General features: G+C 52.3%; 1 protein-coding gene across 2 annotated transcripts in view; it reads right to left on the bottom strand.

Annotated features, from left to right (window-relative positions):
* Positions 1 to 26,694, bottom strand: part of LOC137358284 (creatine transporter-like) — a 59,791-nt gene that overhangs the window by 14,666 nt on the left and 18,431 nt on the right. For both annotated transcript variants that reach the window (XM_068024198.1, XM_068024199.1), the window contains exons 2-5: positions 14,728 to 14,859; positions 13,002 to 13,257; positions 9,038 to 9,170; positions 157 to 291 (exon numbers count right to left, since the gene is read on the bottom strand). In XM_068024198.1, coding sequence (XP_067880299.1) covers positions 157 to 291; positions 9,038 to 9,170; positions 13,002 to 13,257; positions 14,728 to 14,859 — 656 coding nt within the window. The remainder of the gene's footprint in view (positions 1 to 156; positions 292 to 9,037; positions 9,171 to 13,001; positions 13,258 to 14,727; positions 14,860 to 26,694) is intronic.

Below are 26,694 nucleotides of genomic sequence, written 5' to 3'. Positions count from 1 at the left end.
GCCACCACGTGGGCTTATGGGAAATCGACTGCACAAACAAGACGTTTCGCAGTGAGATTTTTCACGCGTCCTTCCAGAACATTCCACAAGAGAGCACGGCCTCCCCTCCGATCACACCGACCTCTCCGCTAGCCCCTCACCCTTGGGCATCCTTACCTGTGCTTCTCCCAGCTTCGACCAGTCAGGCTGTAGGTAGTAGAGGATTCCTTTGAGAGCCCCCGGGAGAGTGACGCCTCGCACTAGGAGAATGATCAGAATGATGTAGGGGAAAGTCGCAGTGAAATACACAACCTAGAAGGAGAGAGAGAACTATTCAGCAATTCAACTGCAGTCTCCATCACCCCACCCTTGCCTCAGAAGGTTGAGGGTTTGAGCCCCACTCCAGAGAATCAAGCCACACAATCCAGGGTCAACACTCCCCTGGTGTCAGTACTGAGGGAGCGCCGCACTGTCGGAGGGTTAGTACTGAGGGAGTGCCTCACTGTCGGAGGGTCAGTACTGAGGGAACGCCGCACTGTCGGAGGGTCAGTACTGAGGGAGCACCGCACTGCCGGAGGGTCAGTACTGAGGGAGCGCCGCACTGTCGGAGGGTCAGTACTGAGGGAGCGCCGCACTGTCGGAGGGTCAGTACTGAGGGAGCACCGCACTGCCGGAGGGTCAGTACTGAGGGAGCACCGCACTGCCGGAGGGTCAGTACTGAGGGAGCGCCGCACTGTCGGAGGGTCAGTACTGAGGGAGCCCGCACTGTCGGAGGGTCAGTACTGAGGGAGCCCGCACTGTCGGAGGGTCAGTACTGAGGGAGCCCGCACTGTCGGAGGGTCAGTACTGAGGGAGCCCGCACTGTCGGAGGGTCAGTACTGAGGGAGCCCGCACTGTCGGAGGGTCAGTACTGAGGGAGCCCACACTGTCGGAGGGTCAGTACTGAGGGAGCCCATACTGTCGGAGGGTCAGTACTGAGGGAGCCCGCACTGTCGGAGGGTCAGTACTGAGGGAGCCCACACTGTCGGAGGGTCAGTACTGAGGGAGCCCACACTGTCGGAGGGTCAGTACTGAGGGAGCCCACACTGTCGGAGGGTCAGTACTGAGGGAGCCCACACTGTCGGAGGGTCAGTACTGAGGGAGTGCCGCACTGTCGGAGGGTCAGTACTGAGGGAGCCCACACTGTCGGAGGGTCAGTACTGAGGGAGCCCACACTGTCGGAGGGTCAGTACTGAGGGAGCCCACACTGTCGGAGGGTCAGTACTGAGGGAGCCCACACTGTCGGAGGGTCAGTACTGAGGGAGCCCACACTGTCGGAGGGTCAGTACTGAGGGAGCGCCGCACTGTCGGAGGGTCAGTACTGAGGGAGCGCCGCACTGCCGGAGGTTCAGTACTGAGGGAGTGCCGCACTGTCAGAGGGTCAGTACTGAGGGAGTGCCGCACTGTCGGAGGGTCAGTACTGAGGGAGCGCCGCACTGTCGGAGGGTCAGTACTGAGGGAGTGCCGCACTGTCGGAGGGTCAGTACTGAGGGAGCGCCGTACTGTCGGAGCGTCAGTACTGAGGGAGTGCCACACTGTCGGAGGGTCAGTACTGAGGGAGTGCCGCACTGTCACAGGGTCAGTACTGAGGGAGTGCCGCACTGTCGGAGGGTCAGTACTGAGGGAGCGCCGCACTGTCGGAGGGTCAGTACTGAGGGAGTGCCGCACTGCCGGAGGGTCAGTACAGAGGGAGCGCCGTACTGTCGGAGCGTCAGTACTGAGGGAGTGCCACACTGTCGGAGGGTCAGTACTGAGGGAGTGCCGCACTGTCACAGGGTCAGTACTGAGGGAGCGCCGCACTATCTGAGGGTCAGTACTGAGGGAGTGCCGCACTGTTGGAGGGTTAGTACTGAGGGAGTGCCTCACTTTCGGAGGGTCAGTACTGAGGGAGCGCCGCACTGTCGGAGGGTTAGTACTGAGGGAGTGCCTCACTGTCGGAGGGTCAGTACTGAGGGAGCACCGCACTGTCGGAGGGTCAGTACTGAGGGAGCGCCGCACTGTCGGAGAGTCAGTACTGAGGGAGCGCCGCACTGTCGGTGGGGCCGTCTTTCAGGATGAGACGTTAAGCCCGAGTCCCCCGTCTGCCCTCTCCGGTGGGTGTAAAAGATCCCATGGTCACTATTGGAAGAGGGGTGTTGGGGGGAGGTCTCCCCGGTGTCCGGGGGCCGATATTTATCCCTGAACCAACAGATGATCTGGGTCATTTATGACATTGCTGTTTGTGGGAACTTGCTGTGTGCAAATTAGCTGCTGCGTTTCCTATATTACAACAGTCAGCTGAGTTCAGAAACTCCTTCCTGGTCTCTGAGGTGTTTTGGGGGAGCCCTGAGGAGGTGAAAGGAGCTGCAGACAATGCAGGATCTATTCCATCTCCCTGTTTGTCTCACTCATTCTTCACCTTCCCACCACTGGACTCCAGCGAGTTCTCGACATCTTTGGAACGGGAAGGAGTGAAGGTTCAGAGTGAGAATATCCGGGTAGGGAAGGGGTTGAGTGGGGGTAAGATAAACACCAACCACCCCTCTGAAAAGACGGAGACGTGGGTGGTGGCAGAGAGGAGGCACAGAGACACCTCTTTACTAAATTCAGGTGAGCGGGGAGGAGGAAGAGGGTCCATTGTAAATTTGGCTGAGGTCGAGCATTATAGATCACATCACCACAGTATAGAGAGAGAGAGAGAGAGAGAGAGAGAGAGAGAGGGAGAGAGAGGGAGAGAGGAGAGAGAGAGAGAGAGAGAGAGAGAGAGAGAGAGAGAGAGAGAGAAAGGGAGAGAGAGATTCAGAGAGAGAGAGACAGAGAGAGAGAGAGAATGGGAGAGAGAGAGGGAGAGATAGAGAGAAAGGGAGGGAGAGAGAGAGAGCATGAGAGAGAGAGACAGAAAGAGAGAGAAAGGGAAAGAGAGAGAGACAGACAGAGAGAGAGACAGAGAGAGTGAGACAGAGAGAGAGAGAGACAGAGAGAGAGACAGAGACAGACAGAGAGAGAGAGACAGAGAGAGAAAGATAGAGAGAGAGACAGAGAGAGAGACAGAGAGAGAGAGAGAATGGGAGAGAGAGAGGGAGAGATAGAGAGAAAGGGAGGGAGAGAGAGAGAGCATGAGAGAGAGAGACAGAAAGAGAGAGAAAGGGAAAGAGAGAGAGACAGAGAGAGAGACAGAGAGAGAGACAGAGAGTGAGACAGAGAGAGAGAGAGACAGAGAGAGAGACAGAGAGAGTGAGACAGAGAGAGAGAGAGACAGAGAGAGTGAGACAGAGACAGAGAGAGAGACAGAGACAGACAGAGAGAGAGAGACAGAGAGAGACAGAGAGAGAAAGATAGAGAGAGAGACAGAGAGAGAGACAGAGAGAGAGAGAGAGAGAGTGAGACAGAGAGAGAGAGAGACAGAAAGAGAGAGAAAGGGAAAGAGAGAGAGAGAGACAGAGAGAGTGAGACAGAGACAGAGAGAGAGACAGAGACAGACAGAGAGAGAGAGACAGAGAGAGACAGAAAGAGAAAGATAGAGAGAGAGACAGAGAGAGAGACAGAGAGAGAGAGACAGACAGACAGTGAGAGAGAGACACAGAGAGAAAGATAGGAAGAGAGAGACAGAGAGAGAGAGACAGAGAGAGAGAGAGACAGAGAGAGAGAGACAGAGAGAGAAAGATAGGAAGAGAGAGACAGAGAGAGAAAGACAGAGAGAGAGAGACAGAGAGAGAGACAGAGAGAGAAAGATCGGAAGAGAGAGACAGAGAGACAGAGAGAGAGAGAGCGAGAGAGAGAGACAGAGAGAGAGACAGAGAGAGAGAGACAGAGAGAGACAGAGAGAGAAAGATAGGAAGAGAGAGACAGAGAGAGAAAGACAGAGAGAGAAAGATCGGAAGAGAGAGACAGAGAGACAGAGAGAGAGAGCGAGAGAGAGAGAGAGAGAGAAGGTTTTTCTCCTGCTGGGAGGCCAAGACTGTTCTAAGGATCGACTGGCGTTGCCATGGAGACGGAGTTTGGAGGACGAGTCTTGGCCTTGTCTGAAATCCTCATAATTGATGTGTGTTCAGGCCCCAGGCAAACTGGCTGGGCCTTTGAGCCGTTTCCACAGCAATATCCAAATACACCATGAAGTTCCTGGTTGGGAGACTCCCTCTCGGGGATTAACCCCGGCCTGGAGTTTACTGCACAGAAGTGAGCTGCGCAGAGACAAGTGTCCTCCAAGGACTCCTGGCCCTGACATGGCTACACATTGGCAGGACTGAGGGGGTGAATCTGCACCGTCTGGCACGTCAGTATGGGCGGCACAGTGGCGCAGTGGTTAGCACCGCAGCCTCACAGCTCCAGCGACCCGGGTTCAATTCTGGGTACTGCCTGTGTGGAGTTTGCAAGTTCTCCCTGTGACCGCGTGGGTTTTCTCCGGGTGCTCCGGTTTCCTCCCACAAGCCAAAAGACTTGCTGGTTGGTAGGTAAATTGGCCATTATAAATTGCCCCTAGTATAGGTAGGTGGTAGGGAAATATAGGAACAGGTGGGGATGTGGTAGGAATATGGGATTAGTGTAGGATTAGTATAATTGGGTGGTTGATGGTCGGCACAGACTCGATGGGCCGAAGGGCCTGTTTCAGTGCTGTATCTCTAAACTAAAGTACTGAAGGTATTCAGCCTGGCCTGCCCCTTTAACGCCGACAAGGTCTTCGTGCTGCATAGAGGCACACCACACCCTGAGGCCAGACATAGGGGGTGACTGCTCCAGGGCACATCCTGAGGTCACTGAGAGTGTGTTGGTCCAAAGCACATCCTGAGGTCAGTTAAAGGATAATTGCTACGCACTACATCCTGGGGTCAGTCAGAGGGGAATTGCTGCACACTACATCCTGGGGTCAGTCAGAGGGGAATTGCTGCACACTACATCCTGGGGTCAGTCAGAGGGGAATTGCTGCACACTACATCCTGGGGTCAGTCAGAGGGGAATTGCTGCACACTACATCATGGGGTCAGTCAGAGGGGAATTGCTGCACACTACATCCTGGGGTCAGTCAGAGGGGAATTATTTATTAATTACAGAGACAGACCTGTCCCCACCAGTACTGTACTCCAGTGTTATACAGTGACAGACCTGTACCCACCAGTACTGTACCCCAATGTTATACAGTGACAGACCTGTCCCCACCAGTACTGTACCCCAGTGTTATACAGTGACAGACCTGTCCCCACCAGTACTGTACCCCAGTGTTATACAGTCACAGACCTGTCCACACCAGTACTGTACTCCAGTATTATACAGTGACAGACCTGACCAGCAGTACTGTACCCCAGTGTTATACAGTGACAGACCTGTCCCCACCAGTACTGTACCCCAGTGTTATACAGTGACAGACCTGTCCCCACTAGTACTGTACCCCAGTGTTATACAGTGACAGACCTGTCCCCACCAGTACTGTACCCCAGTGTTATACAGTGACAGACCTGGGATTGTGTACAATGGGAGTGAATGGGAAGGAGTTTGGGTCCATTGGGATTGTGTTCAATGGGAGTGAATGGGAAGGAGTTTGGGTCCATTGGGATTGTGTACAACGAGAGTGAACGGGAAGGAGTTTGGGTCCATTGGGATTGTGTACAGTGGGAGTGAATGGGAAGGAGTTTGGGTCCATTGGGATTGTGTTCAATGGGAGTGAATGGGAAGGGGTTTGCGTCCATTGGGATTGTGTTCAATGGGAGTGAATGGGAAGGGGTTTGAGTCCATTGGGATTGTGTACAGTTGGAGTGAATGGGAAGGAGTTTGGGTCCATTGGGATTGTGTTCAATGGGAGTGAATGGGAAGGGGTTTGCGTCAATTGGGATTGTGTTCAATGGGAGTGAATGGGAAGGGGTTTGGGTCCATTGGGATTGTGTACAGTCGGAGTGAATGGGAAGGAGTTTGGGTCCATTGGGATTGTGTACAATGGGAGTGAATGGGAAGGGGTTTGGGTCCATTGGGATTGTGTACAATGAGAGTGAACGGGAAGGAGTTTGGGTCCATTGGGATTTTGTACAGTGGGTGTGAATGGGAAGAGGTTTGGATCTATTGGGATTGTGTTGAGTGGGAGTGAATAGGAAGGGGTTTGGGTCCATTGGGATTGTGTTCAATGGGAGTGAATGGGAAGGGGTTTGGGTCCATTGGGATTGTGTACAACGAGAGTGAACGGGAAGGAGTTTGGGTCCATTGGGATTGTGTACAGTGGGAGTGAATGGGAAGGGGTTTGGGTCCATTGGGATTGTGTTCAATGGGATTGAATGGGAAGGGGTTTGGGTCCATTGGGATTGTGTTCAATGAGAGTGAACGGGAAGGAGTTTGGGTCCATTGGGATTTTGTACAGTGGGTGTGAATGGGAAGAGGTTTGGATCTATTGGGATTGTGTTCAATGGGAGTGAATGGGAAGGGGTTTGCGTCCATTGGGATTGTGTTCAATGGGAGTGAATGGGAAGGGGTTTGGGTCCATTGGGATTGTGTACAGTGGGAGTGAATGGGAAGGAGTTTGGGTCCATTGGGATTGTGTTCAATGGGAGTGAATAGGAAGGAGTTTGGGTCCATTGGGATTGTGTACAACGAGAGTGAACGGGAAGGAGTTTGGGTCCATTGGGATTGTGTACAGTGGGAGTGAATGGGAAGGGGTTTGCGTCCATTGGGATTGTGTTCAATGGGAGTGAATGGGAAGGGGTTTGGGTCCATTGGGATTGTGTACAGTGGGAGTGAATGGGAAGGAGTTTGGGTCCATTGGGATTGTGTTCAATGGGAGTGAATGGGAAAGGGTTTGGGTCCATTGGGATTGTGTACAATGGGAGTGAATGGGAAGGAGTTTGGGTCCATTGGGATTTTGTACAGTGGGAGTGAATGGGAAGGAGTTTGGGTCCATTGGGATTGTGTTCAATGGGAGTGAATGGGAAGGGGTTTGGGTCCATTGGGATTGTGTACAATGAGAGTGAACGGGAAGGAGTTTGGGTCCATTGGGATTTTGTACAGTGGGTGTGAATGGGAAGAGGTTTGGATCTATTGGGATTGTGTTGAGTGGGAGTGAATAGGAAGGGGTTTGGGTCCATTGGGATTGTGTTCAATGGGAGTGAATGGGAAGGGGTTTGGGTCCATTGGGATTGTGTACAACGAGAGTGAACGGGAAGGAGTTTGGGTCCATTGGGATTGTGTACAGTGGGAGTGAATGGGAAGGAGTTTGGGTCCATTGGGATTGTGTACAGTGGGTGTGAATGGGAAGGGTTTTGGGTCTATTGGGATTGTGTTGAGTGGGAGTGAATGGGAAGGGGTTTGGGTCCATTGGGATTGTGTACAGTGGGAGTGAATGGGAAGGAGTTTGGATCCATTGGGATTGTGTTCAATGGGAGTGAATGGGAAGGGGTTTGGGTCCATTGGGATTGTGTACAACGAGAGTGAACGGGAAGGAGTTTGGGTCCATTGGGATTGTGAACAGTGGGAGTGAATGGGAAGGAGTTTGGGTCCATTGGGATTGTGTTCAATGGGAGTGAATGGGAAGGGGTTTGCGTCCATTGGGATTGTGTACAACGAGAGTGAACGGGAAGGAGTTTGGGTCCATTGGGATTGTGTACAGTGGGAGTGAATGGGAAGGGGTTTGCGTCCATTGGGATTGTGTTCAATGGGAGTGAATGGGAAGGGGTTTGGGTCCATTGGGATTGTGTACAGTGGGAGTGAATGGGAAGGAGTTTGGGTCCATTGGGATTGTGTTCAATGGGAGTGAATGGGAAGGGGTTTGGGTCCATTGGGATTGTGTACAATGAGAGTGAACGGGAAGGAGTTTGGGTCCATTGGGATTTTGTACAGTGGGTGTGAATGGGAAGAGGTTTGGATCTATTGGGATTGTGTTGAGTGGGAGTGAATAGGAAGGGGTTTGGGTCCATTGGGATTGTGTTCAATGGGAGTGAATGGGAAGGGGTTTGGGTCCATTGGGATTGTGTACAACGAGAGTGAACGGGAAGGAGTTTGGGTCCATTGGGATTGTGTACAGTGGGAGTGAATGGGAAGGAGTTTGGGTCCATTGGGATTGTGTACAGTGGGTGTGAATGGGAAGGGTTTTGGGTCTATTGGGATTGTGTTGAGTGGGAGTGAATGGGAAGGGGTTTGTGTCCATTGGGATTGTGTACAGTGGGAGTGAATGGGAAGGAGTTTGGATCCATTGGGATTGTGTTCAATGGGAGTGAATGGGAAGGGGTTTGGGTCCATTGGGATTGTGTACAACGAGAGTGAACGGGAAGGAGTTTGGGTCCATTGGGATTGTGAACAGTGGGAGTGAATGGGAAGGAGTTTGGGTCCATTGGGATTGTGTTCAATGGGAGTGAATGGGAAGGGGTTTGCGTCCATTGGGATTGTGTTCAATGGGAGTGAATGGGAAGAGGTTTGGGTCCATTGGGATTGTGGACAGTGGGAGTGAATGGGAAGGAGTTTGGGTCCATTGGGATTGTGTACAACGAGAGTGAACGGGAAGGAGTTTGGGTCCATTGGGATTGTGTACAGTGGGAGTGAATGGGAAGGAGTTTGGGTCCATTGGGATTGTGTTCAATGGGATTGAATGGGAAGGGGTTTGGGTCTATTGGGATTGTGTTGAGTGGGAGTGAATGGGAAGGGGTTTGGGTTCATTGGGATTGTGTACAATGAGAGTGAACGGGAAGGAGTTTGGGTCCATTGGGATTGTGTACAGTGGGTGTGAATGGGAAGAGGTTTGGATCTATTGGGATTGTGTTGAGTGGGATTGAATGGGACGGGGTTTGGGTCCATTGGGATTGTGTACAATGGGAGTGAATGTGAAGGGGTTTGGGACCATTGGGATTGTGTACAATGGGAGTGAACGGGAAGGGGTTTGGGTCATTTGGGATTGTGTACAGTGGGAGTAAATAGCAAGGGTTTTGGGTCCATTGGGATTGTGTACAGTGGGAGTGAACGGGAAGGGTTTGTGTCCATTGGGATTGTGTACAGTGGGAGTGAATGTGAAGGGGATATTGCCTCCCTCCCACCAGTCCCCAGTCTCCTTTCCTGAGCTAGCCGATGGTCCTACCTTTCCAGTAGACTTCACCCCCTTCCAGACACAGAAGTACACCACGAGCCATGTTGCCGCCAAGCAGAGGGTCAGCTCCCAGCTCAGCCCCCCGACCTCCTCCAGTCCACTCGAGAGGTTCAGCACCTTCCTCCTGCAAGAATGAGTGCAGGTCAGCCTGGGTGTGCATGGTCGGGCGGGGGAGGGGGGCAAAGGTCAAGCTCGGCCACACACTGCGCCAACAATGATGCCCAACCTGGCGCCCACGAGGACCAGCGTACTCGCACCCGCGTGCAGCTTGGGTAGACGCACAAGCAGGAACACTCCCTCCTCCAAGGCTCCCCCTCACCCACATCATGCCCCGTCACCAAGGCTGACCTGCCACTGACCGGGGAGGGGGCAGATGGGGGCAAACAAGTCTCGGTCACCAAGCAGCTGGGAACTTTGACCTTTTCCACCTCTGACTCCCAATCCCAATAGAGACAGCGAGTACAAAAACAAGGAGGTTTCGCTAAGACTTTATAAAACACTGGTCAGGCCCCAGCAGGAGGATTGTGTCCAGCTCCGGGCCCCACACTTTAGGAAGGATGTCAGTGCCTCGGGGAGGAGATTTACTGGAATGGTCCCAGGGATGTGGGATTGCACTGATATGGGTAGATGATGTAATCCCACTATTTAAAAAGGGAGGTGGAGAGAAAACAGGGAATTATAGACCAGTCAGCCTGACGTCGGTAGTGGGGAAAATTCTAGAGTCCATTATCAAAGGTTTTATAGCAGAGCACTTGGAGAACAGTGGTGGAATCGGGCAGAGTCAGCATGGATTTACAAAAGGGAAATCATGCTTTACAAATCTACTCGAATTCTTCGAGGATGTAACTAGTCGAGTTGATGAGGGGGAGCCAGTGGATATGGTTTATTTGGACTGTCAGAAGGCTTTTGACAAAGTCCCACATAAGAGATTAGCATGTAAAATTAAAGTGCATGGGATTGGGGGTAGTGTATTGCGATGGATAGAAAATTGGTTGGCGGACAGGAAACAAAGAGAAGGGATTAATGGGTCTTTTTCCGAATGGCAGGCAGTGACTAGTGGGGTACCGCAGGGATCGGTGCTGGGACCCCAGCTATTCACAATATATATTAATGATTTAGATAAGGGAACTAAATGTAATATCTCCAAATTTGCAGATGACACAAAACTGGGTGGGAGAGTGAGTTGTGAGGAGGATGCAGAGAGGCTTCAGGGTGATTTGGACAAGTTGAGTGAGTGGGCTAATGCATGGCAGATGCAGTATAATGTGGATAAATGTGAGGTTATCCACTTTGGTAGCAAAAACAGGAAGGCAGATTATTATCTGAATGGCTATAAACTGAGAGAGGGGAATATGCAGCGAGACCTGGGTGTTCTCGTACACCAGTCGCTGAAGGTAAGCATGCAGGTGCAACAGGTGGTAAAAAAAGGCAAATGGTATGTTGGCCTTCATAGCGAGAGGATTCGAGTACAGGAGCAGGGATGTCTTGCTGCAATTATACAGGGCCTTGGTGAGACCACACCTGGAATATTGTGTGCAGTTTTGGTCTTCTTATCTGAGGAAGGATGTTCTTGCTGTAGAGGGAGTGCAGCGAAGGTTTACCAGACTGATTCCTGGGATGGTGGGACTGACGTATGAGGAGAGATTGAGTCAGTTAGGATTATATTCAATGGAGTTCAGAAGAGTGAGGGGGAATCTCATAGAAATCTGTAAAATTCTAACAGGACTTGACAGGGTAGATGCAGGAAGGATGTTCCCGATGGTGGGGGAGTCCAGAACCAGGGTCATTGTCTAAAGATACGGGGTAAACCTTTCAGGACTGAGATGAGGAGAAATTCCTTCACCCAGAGAGTGGTGAACCTGTGGAATTCGCTACCACAGAAAGCAGTTGAGGCCAAAACATTGTGTGTTTTCAGGAAGGAGTTAGATATAGCTCTTGGGTCTAAAGGGATCAAAGGGTATGGGGGGGAAAGCAGGAACAGGTTACTGAGTTGGATGATCAGCCATGACCGTAATGAATGGCAGAGCAGGCTCGAAGGGCCGAATGGCCTACTCCCACTCCTGTTTTGTAAGTTTCTATGGAGAGACTGGGAGAGGCCAGGGTTGTTCTCCTTACAACAGAGAAGGTTAAGGGGAGATTTAATCGGGGCGTTCAGAATCAGGAAGGATTGCGATGGAGTAAAAGTTGTTGTGATCTGGAACGCGCTGCCTGAAAGGGCGGTGGAAGCAGATTCAATAGTAACTTTCAAAAGGGGAATTGGAGGAATACTGGAAGGGGAAAAATTTGCAAGAATATTGGGATAGAGCAGGTGGGAGTGGGATTAATTGGATAGAAATTTCAAAGAGCTAGCACAGGCACGATGGGCCGAATAGCCTCCTCCCATGCAGAGGGATTCTATATCTCCGGGGCTGCGGGGGGCATGGGGAGGTGGGGTTGAGTTGGCCTCAGCGTCCTCGCGGTCAGGAGCCGGGCAGTGCTGCCTGGTGCCCCAATCCACCCACTCTCTACCACCGTCGCCCGCCTCCCCTCGCAGCCCCCTCGAAGCGGACAGCGCCAGGTGAAGACAAGTGTTTGGGGGCTTTGTGGTGATGTAACGCCCTTCCCACACAGTCGAATAGCCTTCCACCACTTGGTGTCCAGGACCCGCATGCAAGGAGTGCTGGCGCCCCCAGGGGGAGGTGTGGGAGAGAGAGAGAGAGAGAGAGAGAGAGACATATGAAATGAGATTACCGAGACCCAAAGGCCAGCGACAAAGACACTACGGGAGCTAGTTAAGGGTCAAGTTTCAAATCGCACTGACCAGACCTGACCACCCGTCTGGTCAGGTGTCCGAATCCTCTCCCGTGCCTGGTCAGTTGCTTACGGCTGCGAGACCGCCCCACGGTCGCGGACGGTTGCAGCCGATTGCCCGGCGCGCTGCAAGAGAACATCAGAGTGAGAGGGCGGAGAACTCGGAGTCCACGCCGAGGAGAGAAACTGAGGTAAATGTACATGGGGACGAGAGAACAGGGGACCAATTGTCTGCCCTATCATCCGACAAGCTTGGATGGGGTTGGACTTGTGGCCTCGTGCTGTGCTCGGGCTCTGGCTGCGTCACGAGGTGTTCATCCCCTCCCTTCCCCCCACCCCCTACCCCTCAATGCTCACCCTCCCCACCGAGTGATAGCCCGGGGACCTGCCGCTTAATCGTCAAGAGAGATCCCACTGGAGAAGGTGGTGGGGGGGGGGGGGGGTGGGGGGGGTGGCTGGTGAGAGTGAGACACTGAGGGATGATAAAAAGGAGTCGTCCAGTCCAACACACCCGTCCCCCGTTCTCAGGCCTTGAGGGAAGGCCGGACCTATCCATGGCTTCTTGTCAGACACCTGGACAGATCCACATAAAATATCCGCCTCATCACCGGAGGTAGAATAAAACATAGGAAAAGTGACTCATATGGAAATGCCGTCCGACGACATCATCGGTCACCAGGGGACGGCTCACCGTCCAAAGTGGAGAGCGATCTTCCAGTTGCTATTCCTGTGGCCCCATATCAATGAAGGAAATGGAAGATAATGTTCTCTATTCCCCACCCTCTGCCCAATCTCCAACTGTCTCTCCTCTTCCAACCATGCACTGGCCGAGGGTGGGGGAGTGGGGCTAACTGTACCCGAGTCCAGTGCGACGCTGCCAACTCAACGCAGGGGAACCCAAATGGGCTTTGGTGTCACACTGGGCAACCACTGTGGAGGATGGAGGGGAGGGAGTGAGACACAGAGAGAGAGAGAGAGAGAGACGGGCCATTGAGGGGCCAGGATTGGACTGCCTGGGGGTCCTTGGAGCCCCCCCCCCCTCACCCTGCACCCACCACACACCTCCCAACACCCAATCCCCTCCTCCACATCACGCTGGCGTTCCAGGATGGAGCGGCACAAAGTATTCCCGGGGGGGGGGGGGGGGGGGCACCAACGCACTTACTCCCAGAACTCAACGATGGGCGACGGCATCTCGACCGGGTTTTGGCACCCCAGGGTGGCACCGCTGGCGGTCCCATTGGCGCAGGCTGGCGGGCCGGAGCTCTCGCTGCAGGCGGGCGTGTTCCAGGTGTTGTTGCAAGAGGCCCAGGGCAAGGTGGCGGAGAAGGAGTGCCCTAAATAGTAAGTGCCCCAGGTCAACACCATGATGTAATAGGTGTTGCAGAAGAAGACGATCACCATCGATGCATAGCCGAGGCCTGTCGGAGAGAGGGACAAAGAGAGTGAATCTGTGGGAACGGTGGCACAGTGGGAATGTCGCTGGGCTAGTAATCCAGAGACCTGGTTTAATGATGCAGAGACATGAGTTCAAATCCCACTGCAGCAGCTGGGAGAATTTCAATTCCGTTCATTAATTAAATCTGGAATAAAAAGGCAGTCTCAGTGATGGTGATGATGAAATGACTGGATTGTCTGAAAAACCCATCTGGATCACCAATGTCCTTTAGGGAAGGAAATCAGCCGTCCTCGCCCGGTCTGTCCTACATGTGACTCCAGTCACACAGTAATGTGGCTCTTAACTGCCCTCTGAAACGGCCGAGCGAGACACTCAGTCGTATTCCAGGAGGCAGCTCCCCCCCCACCACCTTCTCAAGGGGCAATAAATCCCAACTTTGCCCACGATGCCCACGTCCCGTGAACGAATAAAAAAGTGCATCTTGCCACTCAGAGAAAGCACCGTCGAGAGGCGAAACAGCCTTGACTCAGAAACAGGGACTGGAGTGGGGCCATTCGGCCCCTCGATCCTGCTCCCCCACCCCCATTCAACACGATCATAACTGATCTTCTATCTCAATCCCACCTTCCCGCCCCATCCCTCCATTCCCGCCAGTGCCCGAAAATCCATCGATCTCAGTCTGGAATATACTCAATGACGGAGCATCCACAGCTCCCTGGGGGTGGGCGGGGGGGGGGGGGGGGGGTGGGGGGTGGGGGAAGAGAATTCCAAAGATTCACAACCCTCCGAGTGAAGAAATTTCTCCCCAGCTCAGTCCGAAATGACCAACCCCTTATCCTGACACTGTGACCCCCGCGTTCCAGACTCTTCAGCCGGGGAGTGGAGGGTGGGTGGGGGGGGGAAGACAGCCTCTCAGTATCTACCCTGTCAAACCCCTCTCAGAATTTTTCGACCTCTGGGCCTGAGGGAGAGGGAGAGAGGGGAGGGTAGAGGGAGGGGGAGAGGAGGGAAGAGGAGGGCTGAGGGAGTGGAGGGGGGGGAGAGGGGGGAAGAGAAGGCGAGAGGGGGAGAGGGAGGAGGGGTGAGAGAGAGAGACAGGGAGGGAGGGGGAGAAAGAGAGAAAGAATGGTCAGAGAGAGAGAGCAGTGGGACACAGAGAGAGGGGGAGAGAAGGAAAGAGGGAGAGAAGGAGTGAAGGAGAGAAAGAGAGGGGGGAGAGGAGAGAGGGGGACAGAAAGAGATAGGGAGAGGAATAGGTAGCGACACAGGAGAGAGACTGGGAGATAGTCCGGATAGGGAGCTGTACATTAGCAAAACAATTCTTCTTGTCTCAATGGGACAGGGGAGCTACCTCATTGATCAGTGCCTATCTGCACTGCTTTGGGGTACTGGCGAGGAGGAGGAAGGTCTCTCACAGCCCTGTTATCGTGTGTTCACAGTTCCCGGGTGTGAAGACACCACCCCAGACTCCCTGCCCAGGCTCAATGCCAACCTTGGAAGAGTGGAGCGATGTTCCACACATTGATCCCTCCGGCTTTCATGAACTGTCCGAGCGCGATTTCCAGGAAAAAGATCGGAATCCCTCCAGTCAGCGCAACCAGGATGTAAGGAATGAGGAAGACTCCTAGAGAGGAGAGAGGGAACATTAAACATAAAGCTGACTGGAGATAAACTTTCAATAATGTATAAATTAGTTTCTCTCTGTCTCACTCTCTCTCACAGATGGAGAAACAGACAGACAGACAGAGACGGTCGGTCTCTCTCTCTCTCTCTCTGTCTGCCTGTTGCTCTCGCTCGGTCTGTCTTTCTCTCCATGTCTCTCTCTCTGTTCACTACCCTTGCTGTAGTATTTGACCCTGATCAGAGTTAATAACCCACATATTCCCACCAGCACTGCCCATTTCCACCTCTGTAACATCGCCCAATTTTGCCCCTCCTCAGCTCATCTGCGGCTGAGACCCTCATCCACTCCCTCGTTACCTCTAAACCTGACTATTCCAGCGCTCCCCTGGCCAACCTCCCACATTCCACCCTCCATAAACTCGAGGTGATCCAAATCTCTGCTGCCCCCGTGTCCTAACTCGCACCAAGTCCCGTTCACCCGTCACCCACTGTGATCACTGACCTACACTGTCTCCAAATCAAACAATACCTCAATTTTAAAATTCTCATCCTCGTGTTCAAATCCATCCATGGCCCCTCACCTCCCTCCCTATCTCTGTAACCTCCTCCAGCCCCTACAACCCTCCCTATCACTGTAACCTCCTCCAGTCCCTACAACCCTCCCTATCTCTGTAACCTCCTCCAGCCCCCTACAACCCTCCCTATCTCTGTAACCTCCTCCAGCCTCTACAACCCTCCCTATCTTCAACGCCAGGAGCATCCGGAATAAGGTAGGTGAGCTTGCAGCATGGGTTGATACCTGGGATCTCGATGTAGTGGCCATTTCGGTGACATGGGTAGAGCAGGGGCAGGAATGGATGTTGCAGATTCCGGGATTTAGATGTTTCAGTAAGAACAGAGAAGATGGTAAAAGAGGGGGGGGTGTGGCATTGTTAATCAAGGAGAGTATTACAGCGACAGAAAGGACGTTTGAGGACTCGTCTACTGAGGTAGTATGGGCCGAGGTTAGAAACAGGAGAGGAGAGGTCACCCTGTTGGGAGTCTTCTAGAGACCTCCGAATAGTTCCAGAGATGAAGAGGAAAGGATAGCGAAGATGATTCTCGACAGGGGCGAGAGTAACAGGGTAGTGGTTATGGGGGACTTTAACTTTCCAAATATCGACTGGAAATACTATAGTTCGAGTACTTTAGATGGGTCAGTTTTTGTCCAGTGTGTGCAGGAGGGTTTCCTGACACAGTATGTAGACAGGCCAACCAGGGGCGATGCCACATTGGATTTGGTACTGGGTAATGAACCCGGCCAGGTGTTAGATTTAGATGTAGGTGAGCACTTTGGTGATAGTGATCACAATTCGGTTAGGTTTACCTTAGCGATGGGCAGGGACAGGTATATACCGCAGGGCAAGAATTATAGCTGGGGGAAAGGAAATTATGATGCGATTAGGCAAGATTTAGGATGCGTAGGATGGGGAAGGAAACTGCAGGGGATGGGAACAATCGAAATGTGGAGCTTATTCAAGGAGCAGCTACTGCGTGTCCTTGATAAGTATGTACCTGTCAGGCAGGGAGGAAGTTGTCGAGCGAGGGAGCCGTGATTTACTAAAGAAGTTGAAGCGCTTGTCAAGAGGAAGAAGAAGGCTTATGTTAGGATGAGACGTGAAGGCTCAGTTAGGGCGCTTGAGAGTTACAAGCTAGCCAGGAAGGATCTAAAGGGAGAGCTAAGAAGAGCAAGGAGAGGACACGAGAAGTCATTGGCAGATAGGATCAGGGAAAACCCTAAGGCTTTCTATAGGTATATCAGGAATAAAAGAATGACTAGAGTTAGATTAGGGCCAATCAAGGATAGTAGTGGGAAGTTGTGTGTGGAATCGGAGGAGCTAGGGGAAGTGTTAAATGAATATTTTGCGTCAGTATTTACAGTAGAGAAAGAAAATGTTGTCGAGGAGAATACTGAGATTCAGACTACTAGGCTAGATGGGATTGAGGTTCACAAGGAGGAGGTGTTAGCAATTTTGGAAAGTGTGAAAATAGATAAGTCCCCTGGGCCAGATGGGATTTATCCTAGGATTCTCTGGGAAGCTAGGGAGGAGATTGCAGAGCCTTTGTCCTTGATCTTTATGTCGTCATTGTCGACAGGAATAGTGCCGGAAGACTGGAGGATAGCAAATGTTGTCCCCTTGTTCAAGAAGGGGAGTAGAGACAGCCCTGGTAATTATAGACCTGTGAGCCTTACTTCGGTTGTGGGTAAAATGTTGGAAAAGGTTATAAGAGACAGGATTTATAATCATCTTGAAAAGAATAAGTTCATTAGCGATAGTCAGCACGGTTTTGTGACGGGTAGGTCGTGCCTCACAAACCTTATTGAGTTTTTCGAGAAGGTGACCAAACAGGTGGATGAGGGTAAAGCAGTGGATGTGGTGTATATGGATTTCAGTAAGGCGTTTGATAAGGTTCCCCACGGTAGGCTATTGCAGAAAATACGGAAGTATGGGGTTGAAGGTGATTTAGAGCTTTGGATCAGAAATTGGCTAGCTGAAAGAAGACAGAGGGTGGTGGTTGATGGCAAATGTTCATCCAGGAGTTTAGTTAATAGTGGTGTACCGCAAGGATCTGTTTTGGGGCCACTGCTGTTTGTCATTTTTATAAATGACCTGGAAGAGGGTGTAGAAGGGTGGGTTAGTAAATTTGCGGATGACACTAAGGTCGGTGGAGTTGTGGATAGTGCCGAAGGATGTTGTAGGGTCCAAAGGGACATAGATAGGCTGCAGAGCTGGGCTGAGAGATGGCAAATGGAGTTTAATGCAGAAAAGTGCGAGGTGATTCACTTTGGAAGGAGTAACAGGAATGCAGAGTACTGGGCTAATGGGAAGATTCTTGGTAGTGTAGATGAACAGAGAGATCTTGGTGTCCAGGTACATAAATCCCTGAAAGTTGCCACCCAGGTTAATAGGGCTGTTAAGAAGGCATATGGTGTGTTAGCTTTTATTAGTAGGGGGGTCGAGTTTCGGAGCTACGAGGTCATGCTGCAGCTGTACAAAACTCTGGTGAGACCGCACCTGGAGTATTGCGTGCAGTTCTGGTCACCGCATTATAGGAAGGATGTGGAAGCTATGGAAAGGGTGCAGAGGAGATTTACTAGGATGTTGCCTGGTATGGAGGGAAGGTCTTACGAGGAAAGGCTGAGGGACTTGAGATTGTTTTCGTTGGAGAGAAGGAGGAGGAGAGGTGACTTAATAGAGACATATAAGATAATCAGAGGGTTGGATAGGGTGGATAGTGAGAGTCTTTTTCCTCGGATGGTGATGGCAAACACGAGGGGACATAGCTTTAAGTTGAGGGGTGATAGATATAGGACAGATGTCAGAGGTAGTTTCTTTACTCAGAGAGTAGTAGGGGCGTGGAACGCCCTGCCTGCAGCAGTAGTAGACTCGCCAACTTTAGGGGCATTTAAGTGGTCATTGGATAGACATATGGATGAAAATGGAATAGTGTAGGTCAGATGGTTTCACAGGTCGGCGCAACATCGAGGGCCAAAGGGCCTGTACTGCGCTGTAATGTTCTAATTCTAATTCTATCTCTGTAACCTCCTCCAGCCCCCTACAACCCTCCCTATCTCTGTAACCTCCTCCAGCCCCCTACAACCCTCCCTATCTCTGTAACCTCCTCTAGTCCCTACAACCCTCCCTTATCTCTGTAACATCCTCCAGCCCCAGTCAGAAACAGGAAAGGAGCAGTCACTTTGTTGGGAGTTCTCTATAGACCCCCCAATAGCAACAGAGACACGGAGGAACAGATTGGGAGGCAGATTTTGGAAAGGTGCAGAAGTAACAGGGTTGTTGTCATGGGTGACTTCAACTTCCCTAATATTGATTGGAACCTCCTTAGTGCAAATAGTTTGGATGGAGCAGATTTTGTCAGGTGTGTCCAGGAAGGTTTCCTGACTCAATATGTAGATAGGCCGACTAGAGGGGAGACTATGTTGGACTTGGTGCTTGGCAACGAACCAGGCCAGGTGGCAGATCTCTCGGTGGGAGAGCATTTCGGTGATAGTGATCACAACTCCCTGACCTTTACTATAGTCATGGAGAGGGACAGGAGCAGACGGGATGGGAAAATATTTAATTGGGGGAGGGGGAAATTACAATGCTGTTAGGCAGGAACTGGGGAGCATAAATTGGGAACAGATGTTCTCAGGGAAATGCACGACAGAAATGTGGAGGTTATTTAGGGAGCACTTGCTGCGACTGCTGGATAGGTTTGTCCCGATGAGGCAGGGAAGGGATGGTAGAGTGAAGGAACCTTGGATGACAAGAGATGTGGAACAGCTAGTCAAGAGGAAGAAGGAAGCTTACTTAAGGTTGAGGAAGCAAGGATCAGACAGGGCTCTAGAGGGTTACAAGGTAGCCAGGAAGGAACTGAAGAATGGACTTAGGAGAGCTAGAAGGGGACATGAAAAAGTCTTGGCGGGTAGGATTAAGGAAAATCCCAAGGCGTTCTACACTTATGTGAGGAACAAGAGGATGGCCAGAGTGAGGGTAGGGCCGATCAGGGATAGTGGAGGGAACTTGTGCCTGGAGTCGGAGGAGGTAGGGGAGGTCCTAAATGAATACTTTGCTTCAGTATTCACTAGTGAGAGGGACCTGGTCGTTTGTGAGGACAGCGTGGAACAGGCTGATATGCTCGAACAGGTTGAGGTTAAGAGGGAGGATGTGCTGGAAATTCTGAAAGACATGAGGATAGATAAGTCCCTGGGGCCAGACGGGATATACCCAAGGATATTACGGGAAGCGAGGGAAGAGATTACTGCGCCTTTGGCGATGATCTTTGCGTCCTCACTGTCCACTGGAGTAGTACCAGATGATTGGAGGGTGGCAAATGTTGTTCCCTTGTTCAAGAAAGGGAATAGGGATAACCCTGGGAATTATAGACCAGTCAGTCTTACGTCGGTAGTGGGCAAATTATTGGAGAGGATTCTGAGAGACAGGATTTATGATTATTTGGAAAAGCATGGTTTGATTAGAGACAGTCAGCATGGCTTTGTGAGGGGCAGGTCATGCCTCACAAGCCTTATTGAATTCTTTGAAGATGTGACAAAACACATTGATGAAGGAAGAGCAGTGGATGTGGTGTATATGGATTTTAGCAAGGCGTTTGATAAGGTTTCTCATGGTAGGCTCATTCAGAAAGTAAGGAGGCATCGGATACAGGGAAGGTTGGCTGTCTGGATACAAAATTGGCTGGTCCATAGAAGTCAGAGGGTGGTAGTAGATGGAAAGTATTCAGCATGGAGCTCGGTGACCAGTGGTGTTCCACAAGGATCTGTTCTGGGACCTCTGCTCTTTGTGATTTTTATAAATGACTTGGATGAGGAAGTGGAAGGCTGGGTTAGCAAGTTTGCCGATGACACAAAGGTTGCTGGAGTTGTGGATAGTGTGGAAGGCTGTTGCAGGTTGCAACGGGACATTGACAGGATGCAGAGCTGGGCTGAGAAGTGGCAGATGGAGTTCAACCTGGAAAAGTGTGAAGTGATTCATTTTGGAAGGTTGAATTTGAATGCAGAATACAGGCTTAAAGACAGGATTCTTGGTAGTGTGGAGGAACAGAGGGATCTTGGGGTCCATGTCCATAGATCGCTCAAAGTTGCCACCCAAGTTGATAGGGTTGTTAAGAAGGCGTATGGTGTGTTGGCTTTCATTAACAGGGGGATTGAGTTTAAGAGCCGCGAGGTTATGCTGCAGCTCTATAAAGCCCTGGTTAGACCACACTTGGAATATTGTGTTCAGTTCTGGTCGCCTCATTATAGGAAGGATGTGGAAGCTTTAGAGAGGGTGCAGAGGAGATTTACCAGGATGCTGCCTGGACTGGAGGGCATGTCCTACGAAGAAAGATTGAGGGTGCTAGGGCTTTTCTCATTGGAGCGAAGAAGGATGAGAGGTGACTTGATAGAGGTGTACAAGATGATGAGAGGCATACACAGAGAGTGGTGGGTGCGTGGAATGCACTGCCAGCGGTGGTAGTAGAAGCAGATACATTAGGGACATTTAAGCGACTCTTGGATAGGTACATGGATGATAGTAGAATGAAGGGTATGTAGGTAGTTTGATCTTAGAGTAGGTTAAAGGTTCGGCACAACATCGTGGGCCGAAGGGCCTGTAGTGTGCTGTACTGTTCTATGTTCTATGTTCTATGTTCTAACCCTCCCTATCTCTGTAACCTCCTCCAGCCCCTACAACCCTCCCTATTTCTGTAACCTCCTCCAGCCCCTACAACCCTCCGAGATCTCTGCCCTTCTCCAATTCCGGCCTCTTGACCATCCCCCGATTCCCATCGCTCCACCATTGGCGGCCGTGCCTTCAGCTGCCTGGGGCCCTAAGCTCTGGAATTCCCTCCCTAAACCTCTCCGCCTCTCTCTCTCCTCCTTTAAGACGCTGCTTAAAAACCGACCTCTTTGACCGAGCTTTTGGTCGCCCGTCCTTAATATCTCCTGATGTGGCTCGGGGTTAAATTCTGTCTGATTTACACTCCTGTGAAACACCGCGGGGACGCTTTACTCCGTTAAAGGCGCTATATAAATGCAACCTATTGTTGTTTTATGGAAATCAGTACTAACGTAGCCATCAGATGGAGCTGGGTTAGAAGGTGGGAAAGAGGAAGGAATAACTTTTTACAATTTATATCAATGACTTAGACGAGGGGAGTGATGGCATGGTAGCTAAACTTGCAGATGACACAAAGATAGGTAGGAAAATATGTTGTGAAGAGGACATAAGGTGGTTGCAGACCGATCTAGATAGTTTGAGTGAATGGGCAAAAATCTGGCAGACGGAGTATAATGTGGGAAAATGTGAAGTTGTTCACTTTGGCAGGAAGAATAAAAAAGCAGAGTATTACTTAAATGGAGAACATCTACAGAATTCCGAGGTGCAGAGGGATCGAGGTGTTCTGGTGCAAGAGTCACAAAAAAGTTAGTATAGAGGTACGGCAAAGTAATACAGAAGGCTAATGGAATGTTACCCTTTATTACGAGAGGAATTGAAAATAAAAGTTAGGATGTTATGCTTCAGTTATACAGGACATTGGTGAGACCACATCTGGAATACAGTGTGCAATTTTGGTCTCCTTATTTAAGGAAGGATGTGATTGTGTTGGAGGCAGTTCAGAGGAGGTTTACTAGATTGATACCTGGAATGAGTGGGTTGTCTTATGAGGAAAGGTCGGACAGACTGGGCTTGTTTTCACTGGAGTTTAGAAGAGTGAGGGGAGATTTGATTGATATAAGATCCTGAATGGTCTTGACAGGGTGAATGTGGAGGGGATGTTTCCCCTTGTGGGTGAGTCCAGAACTAGGAGGCACTGTTTGAAAATTAGGGGACACCCTTTTAGGACAGAGATGAGGAGAAATGTTTTTCCCTCAGAGAGTTGTGCGACTTTGGGATTCTCTGCCTCAGAAGGTGGTGGAGGGGGCGGGGGGGGTCATTGAATAATCTTAAGGCGGAGGTTGATAGATTCTTGTGAGGTGAGATTATCGGGGAGGGATGGGAGTGCGGAATTTGAGACAGAAACAGATCAGCCATGTTCTTATTAAATGGCGGAGCAGGTTCGATGGGCTGAATGGCCTATTCCTGCTCCTAATTCGTATGGTAACTGGGCCCAGGGAGAGAAAAAGAGAATTCAGCTCCCAATTTCCAGTCCGAATCTTGTACTTCTGTCATAACTGACGGGTCAGGCCCCAGCAGGCGGATTGTGTCCAAACTCCGGGCCCCGCACTTTAAGAAGGATGTCGAGGGCTCGGAGAGGGTGCGGAGGGAGATTTACCGGAATGATCCCAGGGATGAGGGACTTCAGTTAATGCGGAGAGACTGGGAGAAGCTGGGATTGTTCTCCTCAGAGCAGAGAAGGTTAAGGGGAGATTTAATCGGGGCGTTCAAAATCAGGAAGGGTTGTGACCGTGTGGGCCGCATGGCCTGTTTCTGTGCTGTACCTATGATATAGTCGAGAGGCCATTCAGCCCCTTGAGCCTGTCACACAGCAGCGAAATCAATAAGCACGTGGGACCAAACCCATTTCTAAGCTCGGCCCACATGCGTACTTGAACCAGTGAATTAGTGGGTCCACTCTGCTCTCGTGGGGTTGCAGTTTTACGGGACACCACCAGTGATGGAAATCGGAGAATGCGCATACGGCTCCTGAAGGCCAGGCAGGCTCCGGTTGTCGCCAATTTTTAAACTAGGCCACCGTTGTCAACGGCGGTAAGAGGCGACCGAGGGGAGCGGAGTAAACACAAAATTACAACTCCCGTCCAAGGCCCAGCTGAGGCCGAGCAGTTTAGCAACCTCAGTGCGCTCATTGCAGGCCTTATTCCCAGACCAGCCGGAGACATCTCCAGGCCAACAGCTGAGGGTGAATTCGCCCGTGGGCTGGGGCCGAGTTGGCCGTGGCCACCCGCGGGCGTGAGTCGAGGCGCCGGGACCCCCTGGGCTGACGGAATCCGGCAGACACGAGCCTTTACCCCACCGGGAATGGACACCGGCTCGGGAGCTGCTCCCTCGCTAACGTACTGGGGTACAGCTCGAAGGCCGGTCAAGGACCATCGGGCGCTGAGGGTGGTGGGGAGAGGAGACCTTTGGGGTGGGGGGGATAAGGAAAGGCAACATTTTCCAACTCAGCCCCAATTCCGTGCAGCCATTTTTCATAGGTCAGCCCAGCAAGTGAGTCCCGGTGAGGTATTCGACTGGGGGAGGCGTCGCAGTCAAGCCCAAGCCTGCCCGCAGCCAGGCATGCACACACACACCACACACGCACGTAGACACAGGCAGACACTCCATTCACTGTCCGAGGAATGAAAGCCTCCTGACAGCGTGCGGAGAATTTCAAGAGTGCTGCAGAGGTTGGGTGTCCGTGTCCCATCACTGAAGCCACGCATGTGGCATTTGATCACAATGAACACCACAGAGTTGCTGAGAAAGAGTTGAGGGCTGTGAATTAATCAGACCAGCCCTGCAGAGAAATCTCGAGCTGAATGTTAATAGTGGAGAGTCACAAGGCGCGGAGAATTTAACTCCTTCACCATCAGGCCTCTTTCTAACAACCTTTCTATCACAGTAGTAATCCTTTCCAAAGAGCCTGTACACACAGAGATGTCCCAAGACAGTTCACAGTCACAGAGGGACAAAGATATTAGGGACGGGCGACCAAAAGCTCGGTCAAAGAGGTCGGTTTTTAAGCAGCGTCTTAAAGGAGGAGAGAGGGAGGCGGAGAGGTTTAGGGAGGGAATTCCAGAACTTAGGATCCAGGCAGCTGAAGGCACGGCCGTCAATGTAATGCAGGCCAACTCCCCCAGTGGCAGTACTGAGGGAGAGCCGCACTGTCGGAGGGTCAGTACTGAGGGAGAGCCGCACTGTCGGAGGGTCAGTACTGAGGGAGCGCCGCACTGTCGGAGGGTCAGTACTGAGGGAGCGCCGCACTGTCAGAGGGTCAGTACTGAGGGAGTGCTGCACTGTCGGAGGGTCAGTACTGAGGGAGCGCCACACTGTCAGAGGGTCAGTACTGAGGGAGTGCTGCACTGTCGGAGGGTCAGTACTGAGGGAGTGCTGCACTGTCGGAGGGTCAGTACTGAGGGAGCGCCGCACTGTCGGAGGGTCAGTACTCAGGGAGCGCCGCACTGTCGGAGGGTCAGTACTGAGGGAGCGCCGCACTGTCGGAGGGTCAGTACTGAGGGAGCGCTGCACTGTCGGAGGGTCAGTACTGAGGGAGCGCCGCACTGTCGGAGGGTCAGTACTGAGGGAGTGCTGCATTGTCGGAGGGTCAGTACTGAGGGAGCGCCGCACTGTCGGAGGGGGGTCGGGGGGGTGGGGTGAGGGGGGTCTGGGGGGGTGGGGTGAGGGGGGTCGGGGGGGTTGAGGGGGGTCTGGGGGGGTGGGGTGAGTTCCCCCCAGTGTCCTGGGGCCGATATTTATCCCTCAACCAACATCACAAAAAACAGCTGATCTGGGTCATTCTGACATTGCGCTTGTGGGATCCTGCTGTGCACAAATTGGCAGCCATTTTTCCTAAATTAACAGCAGTGAGCACACTTCAGAAAAGGAGTCCTTCATTGTCCCGAGGTGGTGAAAGGTGCTGGGGATTTGCTGGTCAGTCCTTCCTCCCCCCCATCCCCACCCCTGACCCCCACTTCCCTCTCCCTACCCCTTTCCTTCCATTCTCACCTCCACCTCCTACCCCGCTGCCTCCCCAGCCTCTGTAACGTGCTCAATGATGTGGCTCCATATCCCCGGGGGAGGTTCATTTAAAAAAAAAAGGGCAAACCCCTCCATCTCTCCCCCAGCCCCGCCAACCTGAAGGCACAGCAAGACTCCAGGGCTCTGTGCGGGATGAGTCCCAACTAACCTGAAGTTTAAACACAAGATTTTTTTTTTTGCTGTTGAGATATTGAACTATTTTAGGGCCTTGTTGAAACTTTGAGGGGGGCGGGGGGGGTATGCTCCCAGGTGTGCCCACCCCGGTCGAATAGCACTGCCCCACTCCCCCGCAGTCCTCCGCATCACCGGCACGGCAGAGATCGGCCGACGAGGAGAAGGCGCCCGGGATCTACCCTCCGTCTGTGTGGCTCAGTACCCCCTCAGTCCTCCCCACTCCACCAAGCTCACACTTACACACGGAGCCGTCACCAAACCCTGTGACAGCGACTCCACCTTAAAATTGACCTTGTGCGTTTGACTTCCTCAGTCGCTGCCAGCTCCCTTACTCACCGATCAGGAGATTATGAGCCCGCTGAGTTCGTGCTGGTGAGAAAATAGAAATCTTTCCCAGTATATGTCTTAAAGGGACATCACTGCCTGCTTCCCGCCATCTTTGTTTCCTCTTCCACCCCCTCCCCTTCCCTCCCCACACCAGCTCCCCCCCGCCCCAATGCCCCTTGCAGTCCTCGCCTCTGCCCCCCCAAGGAGGTTCCCTGAGTGCCGCCCGCCCTCCTTACCAGCGTGGCACACAGTTGGCAGGCTGCTCGACTCAGGGAGGCATCGCACTCAAACGCTAGCCGATTCCTTTACAGTGAAGGAGGGATGTGGGTTGGGTTGGGTGAGGTGGGGATGGGGTTTCCCACTGAATAGGGGCGGGATTGTCCCAGCCAACCTCCGGGACCAACCCCCCCCAACAACCTCCACCCCATCTCACAATCGCCCTCCCTCGCTGGGATCAGATAACTCAAGGCAGAGGCGGAACCTGGGCCCTTTCCGTTCTGTGTATGGGGCTCAGAACCACACTGATTGAGATCAGGTAATTCAGTACTGGCGGGGAATTGAGGGATATGCGGAGCAGGTGGGGAGGTGGGTTTGAGGTAAGTGGCGAGGTGGGGTAGAGGGATATTGGAAGAAGATAGGGTTGAGGGATATGCGGAGGTAGGGATATGGGGAGACAGGGAGGAGGGATATGGGGAGGTGGGGATGAGGGATATAGGGAAGTGGGGGTGAGGGATCTGGGGAGGTGGGGGTGAGGGATATGGGGAAGTGAGGTTGAGGGACCTGGGGAGGTGGGGATGAGGAATTTGGAGAGATAGAGTTGAGAGATATGGGGAGGTCTGGGTGAGGGATCTGGGGAGGTGGGGGTGAGTGATCTGGAAAGATGGGCAGATGGGGATGAGGGATCTGTGGAGGTGGGGGTGAGGGATATGGGGAAGTGGGGGTGAGGGATATGGGGAAGTGAGGTTGAGGGATCTGGGGAGGTGGGGGTGAGGGATATGGGGAGGTGGGGGTGAGGGATCTGGGGAGGTGGGGGTGAGGGATCTGGAGAGGTGCGGATGAGGGATCTGGGGAGGTGGGGATGAGGGATCTGGGGAGGT

This window comes from Heterodontus francisci, chromosome 49 (genome assembly GCF_036365525.1).
Source record: "Heterodontus francisci isolate sHetFra1 chromosome 49, sHetFra1.hap1, whole genome shotgun sequence".
Classification (NCBI taxonomy): Eukaryota; Metazoa; Chordata; class Chondrichthyes; order Heterodontiformes; family Heterodontidae; genus Heterodontus; species Heterodontus francisci.
The sequence above is the reverse complement of the archived record's forward strand: the minus strand, read 5'-3'. Positions and strand labels throughout refer to the sequence as shown.